Source organism: Chiloscyllium plagiosum, chromosome 10, assembly GCF_004010195.1.
Source record: "Chiloscyllium plagiosum isolate BGI_BamShark_2017 chromosome 10, ASM401019v2, whole genome shotgun sequence".
NCBI lineage: Eukaryota > Metazoa > Chordata > Chondrichthyes > Orectolobiformes > Hemiscylliidae > Chiloscyllium > Chiloscyllium plagiosum.
Window position 1 is genome coordinate 94,875,900 of NC_057719.1, and position 15,141 is coordinate 94,891,040.

Sequence of the window (15,141 nt, forward strand, 5' to 3'; positions counted from 1 at the left end):
TGTCCTTGAAGGGAGTGCATGATAAGAAAGAGCAGATGTCTAGGAAATAAGAGGCAAATCAGGTGATTGGCTACCTGATTGAACACAATTTTGATTATAGATAGTGACATTCTCTTCAACTGGTCTGAATGTTACTCTGTGCAGCATTCTTTTAGCTTGGCTGGTTTTGAAAATTGAATCTAATTTTTTCTTTGCCTGGTAAATTAGTTCATCCAGAAGACATGTACCAAAGTTAAGATCCAATTTGCCAAAGCTCATTTATTAACTTGGGTGACCATTGGTTTTCTTCTGAGACATCATCAACATGAAAAATTACATCTGCTCAATTTTCCAAAATTGAATCGAAAATAGGACTCACCCTGAGAAGGCCGGGCCAGAACATAGTGTGATTTAGGTGGTCAGTCGGTGGGGTGACATCCTCTTTCCTGAAATAACTGCACAGAGGCCAGTGTCCTGTCACCAATCACCCTTTATTTGTAAGTGCACAGTACATGGACTCTGACCAACCAGCTCAGAGCCAGGCAATAGAGTGAGGAGACAACTTTGTTCCAATCAACACAGTCATGCTGTAGTAAGATAAAATGTGCCTTTTCATGAGTCAGGATTACATTCCTGCTGAGTGTAACAGGCCATTACATTCTCAGTTTTGTGGTCGTCAAAAACACATGGGCCTTTTACATGAGTCTCCTGTTTCTAAGTATGTACTGCCTACAATTGTGATCAGGCAATGATCAGTTTAAATCTCTTATCAGGCAGTGTTTAGAGGATTACAGGACATGTCATGCATGCAGTGAACTCAATTCCCTGATTATGAAAAAACACAATAAGTAATTTTTCTGCTTGGAATTATGCAGATGTGTGGTTTACACATTCCCAAACATATACCAGCACGTTGCAACGTGAGTCGAGAGTGTGGTGCTGAAAAGATGCAGCGGGTCAGGCAGCATCCGACAAGCAGGAGAATCAATGTTTCGGGCATAAGCCCTTCATCAGGAATGAAGGGCTGATGAAAGGCTTATAGCAGAAACATCGATTCTCCTGCTCCTCAGATGCTGACTGACCTGCTGTGCTTTTCCAGCACCACACTCTCGACTCTGATCTCCAGCATCTGTAGTCCTCACTTTGTCCACACTGCAATGTGAGCCCTGCAATAACGCTATTGCCACAATATGGTACAAAAGCTGAAATTGCTCGAGAAACTCAGCAGGTCTAGCAAAATTTGTGGGGAGATAAAGCAGACTTAATATTTGAAGTCCGGTGACTCTTCACCAATCACTGCACTCAAAGCATTAACTCTGTTTTCTCACTACAGATGCTGCCAGACCTGCTGAATTTTCCTGGCAATTTCTGTTTTTTTACTAATTTCCAGCATTCATACATCTTTGTCTTGTATTATTGTAACAATATGGTATCTGGCATTCAAGTTTTTGGTTTGTTGATAAGCATGTACTTGTTTCTTTGACTAAGAAAGGAATATTTGTCGTAATTATTAGCAAAAGATGAGGACTAGCCCTGAAGAAAACACTACAAAAATATAAATTTTGTATTCTCTCTGTTTCCTTTTAATGGAAGCAACATTAACCAACTGAACCCCAGTGACTGGCTATAACAGGGAAAGGTATTTTCAGGAGAGCACAGTGCTGTCACATTGATTAATATAGACAGGCAGGAGGCGAGAAGAACACAACAAGCCAGGCAGCATCAGGAGGTAGAGAAGTCAGCGTTTTGGGTAACCCTTCTTCAGGACTGGGGGTGGGGGTAGGGGGAGCTGCAGATAAAGGGGAAGCGGGTGCACATTGTTAAAATGGGGATAGGTGAAGACAGGTAGAGGGTACAACCTGGTTGGTCAATGGGAGGAATGAATCCAGTTGGTGTCAGGGAGGAGTGGAAGAGAGGGGGGGATGCTGAGAAGGCAGTTGGGGGATGTGGAGGGAGGTTATTTGAAATTGGAGAACTCAATGAGTCCTTTGATCTATGGGGTGCTCTGGTGGAAGATAAGGTGTTGTTCCTCCAATAGGTTCCTGTGGTTTGTTTTGGCAATGGAGGAGACCAAGGATGGTCATATCAGAAAGGGAGTGGTTGGGGGAATTGAAGTGGAGAGTGACTGGGAGGTCTGGTCGGACCCTGCAGACCCGGCTGCGATGCTCGGTGAACTGTTCCCTAAGTTTACGTCCGGTCTCTCTGATGTAGAGAAGACCACATTGGGAGCACCTGTTGCAAAAAGCTAGGTTGGAAAAGAGGCAAGTGAACCTCTGTCATTCCTCCCATTGACCAACCAGGTTGTACCCTGTCCCCACCTCCCCCTTTTTCTGCAGCTCCCCCCACACCCAGCCCCATCCCCAATCCTGTAGAAGGGTTATACCCGAAGGACTGACTTCTCCACCTCCTGATGCTGTCTGGCTTGCTGTGTTCTTCCAGCCTCCTGCTGGTTAATTTTGGATTCCAGCATCTGCAGTTATTATTGTCTCTAACCAACATGGATTAATATAGCCCCTAATAAAAGCTCTGGATCTGAAATTCACAAACATGGTCATTGACATTGATACAAGATCCTTTTTTTGTAGCTGTTCATATGTAGAGATTTATATGCAGCCAGTTTAGCTTGAAGCTTGTTAGAATCTCAGTTTACTTGACCTGTTGTATCAATATTGTAAAGTTGCATATTTTGTTGAATTGAGAATCAGGTGCAAATGTTGAGAGCAGATAAATGCAGGATTTAAAATGTCAGTTTGACTTATAAATTTCCAAACTATATTAACAGACTATTTATCATTAAACACAAAAGCTTGTGACAGTCATCTTTGTAAAGCTGATCTCTTGTAGTGATTCAGCATCGGATACAAATGATGGTTGTGACAGAAGGACAGACAAAACAAAGGAGGTTTTCTAATCAGACACAGCAAAGGATGGTCATACAATTCACTGAAACAACTACATAAAAACGCTGATATCATTTATGCCATATGAAGTATGATGAATAAAGAAATTTTGGGGTGATGCAGCTTTCAAATTGAAGAGCATAAGCATTTCCATTTCATATCATAGACGATGCAGAAACTTTACATATTTTGATAGTTACAAAATACCAGAAAGTACCAAAAGATACAAAATCAATTTGATCTGGAAGTTACACGTTAAACAACAAGACCTAAATTCACATTTCATTGCTTACAAAACATATAGAGCAGCTATGGCAATGGACTCCCACTATAACTGTAGGCCAAACAGCATTGCTAATTCTTCGATAATAAATTTGAAAACAATCTTCACTCACGGTAATGTCATGGTCACAAAAATAGAATAAAGCTGTCAACTTGCATAATGCAGAAAATGAAGGCAATGCCTGTAAATGAAGGCAATCAGGCACAACACAGAATGAAATTTACTCATTTCTTGTGAAAGAGCAATGGTTTCACGAGGCCAGCCAGAATCTTGGGTAACTGCGTTGTTATAATCTCTGACATCATCTCTGGAAATTCCACACTCAGTGCCTGGGACTGAACAAAAGTATTCAAGCAGAACTGATGTAGTTTCTTGACAAGCTATTGAAAAGAGACAATGGAATTACCAAGACTGTGTTTTCTTTACCTGGTAAATTTCAATATTCTGCATGGTTTCTATCACATACTAATGGACATAATGAGCGATACATGCAGAAATTCTGTTGATGTCAAAGACAAAAACTTAATACAGGCTAGTATCGGTTCCCTAGCTGTCAGTGATTTAACTGTAAACATCAGTCAAGGAAAACAAAGAATAGTACAGCACAGGAACAGGCTCTTCAGCCCACCAAGACTGTGCTAACACAAGATGCTGTTCTAAGCTAAAAACCTTTTGCCTCTATGCAGTCCATATCCCTCTATTCCCTGCATATTCATAAATAGGTCAAGGTGCATCTTAAATGTTGCAATTGTATTCTCTTCTACCACTTGCTCTGGCAACACATTGTAGGCGCTTACCATCCTCTGTGTAAGAAACTTGCCTCTCACGTGTTCTTTAAACTTACCCCCTTTTATCTTAAACCTATGATCCCTAATAATTGGCATTTCTACCTGGGAACAAGACTCTGACTATCCATTCTATCCACACCTCTCATTATTTTTAAAATTTGTATCAGGTTGCCTTTCCATCCTTTGCTGTTCAAGTGAAAACAAACCAAGTTTGTCCAATTACTCCTCACTGCTAATACTCCCCAAACCAGACAATATCTTGGTAAATTGTTTTTGTACCCTATCCAAAACCTCCATATCCTTCTGTTCATGTGCCAACCACAACTTTATGAATATTCCAAATGTGACCTAACTAAAGTTCTAACCAGCTGCAATATGACTTGCTAATTTTTAATCTCTGTGCCCTGACGGACGAAGGCAAGCATGCTATATGCCTTCTTGATCACCTTATCCACTTGTGTTGTCACTTTCCGGGAACTGTGGGCATGTATGCTTGGTTCCCCCTGTATGTTGGTATTACAAAATGCTCTGTCATTTACTGTAGATTTCCCTCCTGAATTAGATTTTCCAAAATGCTTCATCTCACATTTGTCTAGATTAACTTCCACCTGCCATTTCTCCACCCAAGTCTCCAACCTATCTATATCCTGCTGTATCCTCGTGCAATTCTCCTCATTATCCACAGTTCCCAAAATCTACATTCTCCTCGGAATTATTTATGTATGTTATAAACAACTGGGATCCGAGCACTGATCCCTGTGGAACACCACTGGTTACAAATCCCCATCAGAAAAACACTATTTTACTGTTACTCTTTGTCTCCTATCACTATTAATGCTTTGCCTTATATGTCCATACAATAATGAGTAGATGAAAGTCACATGAACATGTAAAACATTTGCCATCTGGTTGCAAGCAACAATTATTTCTGATATTATTCCTTTCAGTAAGGAGTACATTTAGTTCTGATGTTAAGTGATAGTCCTGTTCTTGTGCAATCTCATGTTATAAGAAAATCGTGCAATAGCCATGGCATTTTGAACTAATGGGGCTGGAATCATGTTATGGCCAATACAGGTAAGAAAAGTTCGCATTCTGCAAACAAGGGTCTAAAACATGCAATCATGTTAAAGCCAATTTACGTTGAAGAAACACCTGTTATAGCAAAACAGACTGCAAAGAGTAAAAATATTAATGAATGGAGTTGTGCACCGAATCCTCATTTCCAGGCTGCCTCAATCTGCATTTATTTTTTGCAGAGGGTGTTAAAGGGTGAGTGAAACCCAGATATAACTGTACATACAGAACATGGTAAAAGTTGGGGCAATTTAATCCAATCAGTCTTTCAACTTTGGTATAAGTTAAATGAATTATAATTAACATGAAAAAATATTGGCAAAGTATATTTTATCCAATATGTAAAACAATAAAGCAAGTGAGTAGCTGTGTCAAGTGGAACAGGAATTCAATCCTCAGTTAGTGTGGAATTTGCTGATCTTAGTCATCGTGGTCGTAAGAGCATTACAATACCGGGTGAGAACAGGGAAAATTATTTGAGTTAATTGTGATTTCATTTTTGTCATGAGATCGCTGTTTAATGGAGGGATTAAATAACTGAGGCAAGCACTGGAGGGAGCTTGACTATGAGCACAATCACCTGCTGACACTGCAGACTCAGATAGAAAACATTGGATGACTTATCAGAAGTTGCTCTGGGAACTATCATTGAGGAAACACTCACTGCTTCAGATTTTGAGGAGACGAGAAAACTGGTGGAGAGAATTGTAAGGTAGAGGGGAGGGGTGTTTGTGATGTTGGAAAGAGAAACACTGGACAGATTATTCACACATTGAGAATTTGATTTTATTCATTGTACTATTGAGACCAGCACCTACCCCTGCAGAAAGATCACTAATTATTGGCTGACAGAGAAGCTTTGTTCAAGATCTGTTTGTAAAATTAATTAATAATCCATTCAACATATCGCATGTGACACTAGGTTAATAACCCTCACTGACCAAGAGAACTACCTATTAAAGAAATATCAAATTAAAATAACCACACCTACTTCATGCATCGAGTCCATGAGTTTAGTCAGCTGGTAAAGGCGTTGAGAGTTGCTCTGTGCACCTTTCTCCTGCAAGTTAATGGCTCTACTCAACTCTCTAATGTAGTCTCTCCGCATCTCATCAAAGTAAGATTGGCTCTTAAGGCCTTCCAAGGGAACTGAAAAACAAATCCCAATCCCAACATATTTTTTTCTGAATGAAATGATCAGCTTGATTTACACAACCCCAACAGCAGATTTGATGGCAAGGAGCTAGAAACATCCAATGGTCTGCCTACTTTCCAGCTACTGGACTGCCTCTTACCTGTCTGAAATGTTATGGGGATTGAGGTGGTGTTGGTTGACTGGCCCAGAATGGTCACTTGAGCTCTCTGGTCACTGTCAGTATTTTACTCATGGTGAGGGAAGACCCACTCATTCAGAAAGTCCAACAGCTTTCGGGCAAAGTTACTGTCGGGCAAAGAGGACCTCCTGTGGGGACCAGTAGGCCATTGGACATGCTCTCCCTACCAAGATCATTCCCTTATTTTTGTTCACTCATGGGGCATGAGCATCACTGATTGGCCACCATTTTATTGACCATCTCTAGTTGCTCTTAAAAAGGTGATGAGCTGTCTTCTTGAACTGCTACTGTTCACATGTTGTAGGTAGACACACCATGCCATGGGGGGGTGGGGGAATTGCAGGATTTTGACCCATTGCAATGATAATACTACTCCATTTCTACTTGAACCCAGTCCTTCACTTACCTTGCTAAGACCCCTTCCTCTGGAATTTCCTGGCTTCCTTGGTGTGGTGGAACTACTGCATTCCATCTGTTTCCATCTGATAATGCTGGAACTACAGACTGCCAACCAGTCTGTTTGGTGATAGTTCTAAAGTGGACCTTCCTCCCAAGATAGGAGTGGAAGTGTGTCTGAAAGCCATTAAAATTCCTCCTAGTATTAAATTGCTGGGGCAACCATTAGAATCATGGGTGATCTACACATTCCCTGGATCTTTAGTGGCAGGTGAGTAGAATATGTCAAGAAGACCCCATATAAATCTAGCCCAATATTGCATGACGTTGATTAACTCAATAGGCATTTGCTGGAATAATCCAAAATCTCAGCAATTTTGTACAGCTACAATGTGTGTTCCTTTTGGAGGAACAGAACAATGATTCCAAGCCCTTGTGCATTCCCACTGACACCAGGTTCAATTTTGAGAGATTTTTTCAGTCCCATTGTTTCTAACTTGCTGCCAACTTATTGAGGAGTATGCTTTAAACAGTGCTTACACTTAAAGAAACATAGAACATGGAACAGTACAGCACAGTACAGGCCCTTTGACCCTCGATGTTGTGCCGACCTTTTATCCTACTCTAAGATTAAGCTAACCTACATACCCTTTATTGTAACCTTTTATCCTACTCTAAGATTAAGCTAACCTACATACCCTTTATTGTAGTATCTTCCATGTGCCTATCCAAGAGTTGTTTAAATGTCCCTAATGTATCTGACTCTGCACAGTACAGGCCCTTTGACCCTCGATGTTGTGCCGACCTTTTATCCTACTCTAAGATTAAGCTAACCTACATACCCTTTATTGTAGTATCTTCCATGTGCATATCCAAGAGTCGTTTAAATGTCCCTAATGTATCTGACTCTACTACCACCAATGGCAGTACAATCCATGCACCCACCACTCTCTGTGTAGTGTACCTACCTCTGACATTTCCCCTAAACCTTTCTCCAATCACCTTAAAATTATGTCCCCTCATGATAAACATTTCCGCCCTGGGAAAAAGGTCTCTGGCTACCCACTCTATCTATGCCTTTCTTCATTTTGTACACTTCTATCAAGTCACCTCTCATTCTTCTTCACTCCAGTGAGAAAAGCCTTAGCTCCCTCAACCTTACTTCATAACACATTCATTTAACAACACATTATCAGTTGATAAGGGATTATTTTCCAGTTTACAACTGCTATTAGGGAATCTCACCAATCAGCAGCATCTATTGGAAATTTAAGCATAACTGAGTACAACATTCTAACCAATTACTTGGCTGGGAAATTACATGTGACATACTCTTGAGTTCACAATAGACAGTCAATAAATAAGGACATCCTGCTAAACCAGAAGCCTGAATATTGACTCTGTAAGGTCATTTTAATAAGAACATCTTTTTTATCTTTGTGCATCAGAGAAAATATACCACACACAGTACAGTCTTTGTTATGACTGCTGAATCATTGTGGTATTTTTCACATTCCACCATTCTACTGCCGACTACAAAATTATACTGAATGGGCTGTCACATTGTATAAATTAGTTTAATGTTAAATGGTAGCAAGTAACTCACCCGTAACGAGTAACTCACCTCCTGACTCCCCAAAGCCTGTCCACCATCAACAAGACACAAGTCAGGAGTGTGATGAATACTCCCCACTTGCCTGGATGAGTGCAGCTCCAACAACACTCAATAAACTTGACGTTATTCCAAACAAAGCAGCCTGCTTGATTGGCACCACAACCACAGGCATCCATTCCACCCACCACAAATGCTGAGTAGCAGCAGTGTGTACTATCTACAAGATGCACTGCAGAAATTCACCAAAGATCCTTAGACAACAGCTTCCAAACCCATGGCCACTTCCATCTAGAAGGACAAGGGCAACAGGTACATGGGAACACCATCCCCTGCAAGTTTACCTCCAAGCCACTCACCATCCTGACTTGGAAATATATATCACAGTTCCTTCAATGTCGCTGGGTCAAACTCCTGGAATTCCGCCCCTAATAGCATTTTGGGTATTCCTACACCAAATGGACTGTAACACTTCACCACCACCTTCTAAAGGGAAATTAGGACTGGACAATCAATGGTGATTCAGCCAACAAACTAATGTTCCATGAGTGTATATTAAAAAGAATATTGTTGTCATTTCTATCAGCTTTTCAATATCCATTACACTATGTCATTTAATATTATTAATAGACAACTCCATGCAAGTTAAACTTCCATGATTTGGACAATTGCAATATATTTTGTATAACATGTCCAAGATCCCTGCATTCTATGAAAAGTATTTCAATGGTAACCACTGAAATTCAGTCTTGAGACAAAACTCTACCAATAGAAATTTTCAACTTTCAATGACCAGTAGTACCACACTAAGTGATCAAAATTAATACTTCTCAATGTTCTTCATGAGGAAAAAATGGTTACAAAAATAAAAATTGCTGGAAAATCTCAGCAGGTCTGGCAGTATCTGGGGAGAAAAATCAGAGTTAATGTTTTGAGTCCAACTGTTCTGAGGACAGGTCAGGAAAACTGAAACATTAACTCTGATTTCTCTCCATAGATGCTGCCAGACCTGCTGAACTTTCCAGTAATTTCTGCTTTTCTTTCTGATTTACAGCATCTATAGTTCTTTAGGTTTGTATAAAAAATTGTTACAATCCTTGTCAATCCTTTCTCCTGATTAGTGACACATTAAAACATCAAAAGATGGTGAGGCTGCTTAACATGAAAGTTCTGCCCCTACATGCTGTGTCGAATGCAGTATGCTCAGTCTGCTCTCCTCTTGACACGTACTGAGATGAATAAACACACATTTTACTACTTACTCCTAGCCCATAAAAGGTGTTATTTTCAATTTCCCGCCTTTGCTGCCTTCACATAGGCCTTCTCATCCTCTACTTTATTTCTCCATTTCTGGGGCTCTGCAGTTTACTAGTACCTGCGAAGTAATTGTTCCACAGTATGAGGCTACAGGATCATGATGAAACATCATGAGATTAAGACAGAACTGGAGACTGATGCCAAGGTGGAGATTACCTGAGCTACAGTAGATCATTTTTTTATTTTATTCAGTTGTGGGATGTGGATGCCACTGACTGGCCAGTATTTAATGCTTGTCTCTAGTTGCCCCTTTAGAAGGTGGTGGTGAGCTAACTTCTTGAACCACTGCAGTCCATGTGCTGTAGGTAGACCCACAATGCCCTTAGGGAGGGAATTACAGGATTTTGACCCAGCGACAGTGAAAGAACAGCACTATATTTCCAAGTCAGGGTAGTGAGTGACTTGGAGGGGAAATTGCAGGTGGTAGTGTTCCCCTGCACCTGCTGCCTTCGTCCTTCAAGATGGAAGTGGTCATGTGTTTGGAAGGTGCTGTCTGAGGATCTTTGGTGAATTTCTGCAGAGCACCTTGCAGATAGTACACACTGCAGCTACTGAGAGTCAGTGGTGGAGGAAATGGATACTTGTGGATGCAGTGCCAATCAAGCTGATTGCTTTCCCTTGGATGATATCAAGCTTCTTGAGTGTTGTTGGAGGCGAACTCATCCAGGCAAGTGGGGAGTATTTGATCAGGTTCCTGACTTGTGCCTTGTGGATGAGAACAGGCTTTGGGGAGTCAGGAGGTGACTTTATTGTTGCAATATTCCCAGTCTCTGACCTGCTCGTGCATCCACTGCTTTTATGTGAGGGGTCCAGTTGAGTTTCTTGTCAATGGTAATCTCAAAAGATGTTGATAGTGAGGTGTTAGTGACAGTGATACCATTGAATCTTAAGGGATGGTGATTAGATTGTCTCTTATTGGAGATGTTCATTGCCTGGCATTTTAATTACACAAATGTTACTTGCCACTTGTCAGCCTATTGTTGTCTGGGTATTGTACAGATCTTGCTGTATTTGAATATAGACTGAATATGGTGTTAGTTTGTGAATAAAGGCTATGTTAAACTCCATACAGGCTACTGCAGAATTATTTATGAGACAACCAGATCCCCACAACACTGACCTGAAGACATGGTGGCAGTAAGGCAATAACATGTACAATCAAACTGTTATGCAGAAGAACCCAAAAGCAACCTGAACTAAAAGATGGGTGACAAGGGTGGAAAAAAAGATAATTAAACTACAATTGCAAATAAGAGGGGAAAACAGGAGTAAAAAAACTGACTCACCAGTGACCTTGGAGCATAGTTAGTGTCTCAATTCAGTAGCGGAGCAGCAGAGCTTTGAGCAGCAATGAGGATAGAAGCAACGCTACCACTTCCAGAGCTATTCCTGAGAGTAGAAAGTCTCAGTTTGTGCACATATGGAATAGCTGAGAAAACCCTTTGATAAGTATTAAATAGCTTCGGGGTTGCAGAAGTAATAGCAGCACAATCAGGTAGTAAGCTGCTTTGTGCAATTGAAACTAATAACCTGTATTGATTAGCTGGCAAATTGTGCATGTGATGATTTAAGGAATGAATTAACATGCAACCTCATGGTTGGTGTGATGGATGGGGTACCCAGCTCTCAGGTTTTTTTATATAGTCCAAAGAGCACCCGAAACTCATGAAGGTGGTAGGGTTTGTGAGACTGTCCACAATCTGGTGACAAACTGGGGAATAGGATAAGGTGAGACCGAACTCTATGGAAGAAGCAAAGTGAGTCAGTCCAAGATGTAGACCTGAAAACAGAGGATGCAACAAAGCAAATGCTCAACAAAAATACTAAAAGCACAGACAGTCATTTTCAAATGTTTCATATGTGCTTGGAGCAAGATATATCATTGTGATTTCCTACAGGGGAAGTGGAATGTAACAGCTGTGATAAAAGTCATCATTTTAAAGAGATGTTGTCATTCTCAATGTGTGAGTAATGAAAATAGCTTTTAAGATAGAAACAAGTTCAAGAAGAATGAGAAATTAAACATCTGAGGAGACATCAATGGCCTCGACAGAAATTTACTAGCTGTTATTTATTATTTCAAGGGGCATCCTATTGTGTTTTAAACAGATACCAGCACAGGGTAAACATCTGAATGTAAAATGATTATAAAACATATCAAATTAAACCATTCTTCAATCAAAATGCAAGACCCAGGAGGAAATAATTTGCAAGTCAAAGATCAGATTGTGGGAAGAGTAAACGATAAATTCAGGGAAAAGATGCTCCAGAATAATACTGATCATGAAAATAGACAAACTTGTAAAGGAAGCCAACAATATAAAATGTAGAGAAGAGTTTTCCCCGATATATTTACTCGACTGTATAAGCTGAAAAATAAATATTGAAGAACACAGCAGCCAAATGCAATTCCAATTTGTGTATTTACTCGAAGAAAGGTATTGATTCCAGTACATAAAGGGTAAGCAGAAATTGAAAGAATGCAGTAACAGCAGTTAACTTCATCAATCAGCGTGCCTACAAACGAGTGCTGAAGGGTGACCACTATTTATAAACCAAATGAGAATATCAGAACCTGCAGAGACCTGACTCAACCTAACAAGACTGTACAGGTATACCCATCCAATGTCATTTGTTGATGATCATAGAATCCATACAGAGTGGAAGCAGGCCATTCAGCCAATTGAGTCCACATTGGCCTTCCAAAGAGTATCCCCAGACCCACCCCCTACCCTATCCCTAACTAGCCTGCACATTCCTTGAAACTATGGGCAATTTGTCATGGACAATCTGCCAAACTTGCTTGTCTTTAGACTAGGAGAAAGTGAGGACTGCAGATGCTGGAGTACTAGAGTTAAAAAATGTAGTGCTGGAAAAACACAGCAGGCCAGGCAGCATCCGAGGAGCAGGAGAATCAATGTTTTGGGCATTAGCCATTCTTCAGGAATGAGGCTGGTGTGCCAAGCTGGCTGAGATAAAAGGTAGGGGGGAGGGAATTTTGGGCAGGGGCGCTGGGAATACGATAGGTGGAAGGAGGTGAGGGTGAGGGTGGTAGGCCGGAGAGGGGGTGGGGCGGAGAGGTCGGGAAGAAGATTGCAGGTCAAGAGGGCGGTGCTGCATCCGGGGGTTGGACTGAGATAAGGTGGGAGGAGGGGAAATGAGGAAGCTGGAGAAATCTACATTCCCGAAACGTTGATTCTCCTCCTCCTCGGATGATGCCTGGCCTGCTGCGCCTTTCTAGCACCACACTTTTCAACTCTTATTCAAATGATACAATAGATGGTAAATTTCGGGTCATGTCGTCTGAACTCTATGGAACCCCAAATGTTGCCAACTATTAACGAAACAACTATTCACTCTCTCTGCATTTTGTTGGCTCACCAGCCCTCTATCGAGGAGAATGACCTCTTCCCAAACCCGTGTCCTCTTATTTTACAGCTTTAATATTTTATGCAGCGTTTAATCAATGCCTTTTCAAAGCTCAGGTACTTTGCTTCTTCAGGATCGCTATTGTCTACTTTGCTTGTCACATCTTTTAAGAACTCGAGCAAACAAATTATTTAAAAATAATGCTGATTCTGATGTATTTGGTTTAACTTTGAAAGTCTCCTATTGTTAATTAATTAATAATGGATTCTCACAATTTCCTTTAATGAATTTGCGACAGTAGATGTGGCTGTGGTAGCGAGTCTGTTTCAGGACATGGCTGAAGAGCTTCAGGGCAGAGGAGATGACCTGGGGGGTGCAGTGAGAGTCTTTAGACTGTAGGAGGTAACCCGCACAGACATAGGGAGAATGTGAAAGCTCCACACAGACAGTTGCCTGAAGGTGGAATCAAACCCAGGTCCCTGATGCTGTGAGGCAGCAGTGCTAACTGTTGAGCCACTATGCTGACCGCTCAGTTAAATTGGTGAAGAGCACATTGATCACTAAGTTAGGTGCAACCAATAAGTTCTGGCTAGTATCTTTGGGCCAGGAATCAAGGTTGTTAACTATTTTAAAATACCTCTGGCCAATATTGGTTCAATAATCTGCATTTGGAATAGCATCAGCAGCTGAAATGTTTTAAGTTACTATTACAAAACTCCTAGGAAAGGACGGAATAATTTGCCACATGGGAGATACCTCATACCTGGTTCAACAGAGGAGGTGTACTATCATGGAGTTAGGGATATTCTGAAAACATTGTAAGAGGCAGGCCTGATACAAGTATAAACCTAGAAAATTAATTCTCAAGGTCTTTGGTTACAGTGAAATCCATAGACTAAAGGTTAATAATCCTCAAAAAGTAAAGAGGGTTAGAGAATTTCCTTAACTCAAGAATATTTTTCTAAAGAGACAACACAAACATCAAAGATAGAAAAGCCAAGAGTTGCAAAGACTAGGAATCATTCATTCCTAACTTATCATTAATCATCAAGACATTAGGATAGGTGCTGAGTCAAAGCCAACACTGACGCAGGAATGTTGATCAACAAAACTCTTTGAAAAAATTAAAAATTCATTCAGTTTGTTCAGGTGCATTAGCACATTACAATCCACAATTTCCAACAACAAAAGCAATGGATGCAGCATTAACAACATTGTCAAAGAAGATCAGCGAATTATGCTTCAAGGTCTCCAACAAGAACTTCAGAAAAGCCATACCATAACTGAGAAAAAAGGCCTGAGCAGCAACATGCACATTGTGGATTAAACAAAAACACAAAAGTACTGTTAATGCTGGAAATCAGAAACAAAAACAGAAATTGCTGTCAGCATCTGTGGTGAGAAAACAGAGTTAATGTGTTGGTGTGGTGTGGTGACCCTTCGTCAGAACAGATTGGACTCAAAACATTAATTCTGCTTTCTCTGCACAGCTGCTGCCAGACCTGCTGTGTTTCTCCAGCAATTTCTGTTTTTATTTTGGATTTCCAGCATCCTCAGTTTGCTTTATTTTCTCTTTATTTACCCTGTTGAAATTATTTTCATTTGAAAACCTCTCATCATGCTTCCTTAATATATCTCCTCTTAACTTTTGCCCACTCAGACTACGAGAGATTTTATTGACTCAGATTAAAATATCAGACATTAATAATTGGGTAAATGTTACAGATTAACATTTCTGACATTGCTTTGTATGTGACATAGTTTGTGAAGAAAGTCTGTTAGAAAGATTAATGTTTATACAGATTGAGTTGCAGTGGACCTTCTCAAGCATTGAGGAGAAAGTGAGGGGTGCAGGTGCTGGAGATCAGAGCTGAAAATGTGTTGCTGGAAAAGCGCAGCAGGTCAGGCAGCATCCAAGGAGCAGGAGAATCGATGTTTCGGGCATAAGCCCTTCTTTAGGAATGAGGAAAGTGTGTCCAGCAGGCTAAGATACAAGGTAGGGAGGAGGGACTTGGGGGAGGGGCTTTGGAAATGCGATAGGTGGAGGGAAGTCAAGGTGAGGGTGATAGGCCGGAGTGGGGTGGGG

At 40.8% G+C, this 15,141-nt stretch overlaps 1 protein-coding gene across 1 annotated transcript in view; it reads right to left on the reverse strand.

Moving 5' to 3' along the window:
- Positions 1 to 2,405: 2,405 nt before the first annotated feature.
- LOC122553907 (progesterone receptor-like) overlaps positions 2,406 to 15,141 on the reverse strand; it is a 313,964-nt gene continuing 301,228 nt past the window's right edge. The window contains exons 8-9 of the mRNA XM_043698410.1: positions 6,019 to 6,176; positions 2,406 to 3,542 (exon numbers count right to left, since the gene is read on the reverse strand). Coding sequence (XP_043554345.1) covers positions 3,387 to 3,542; positions 6,019 to 6,176 — 314 coding nt within the window. The 3' untranslated portion in view covers positions 2,406 to 3,386. The remainder of the gene's footprint in view (positions 3,543 to 6,018; positions 6,177 to 15,141) is intronic.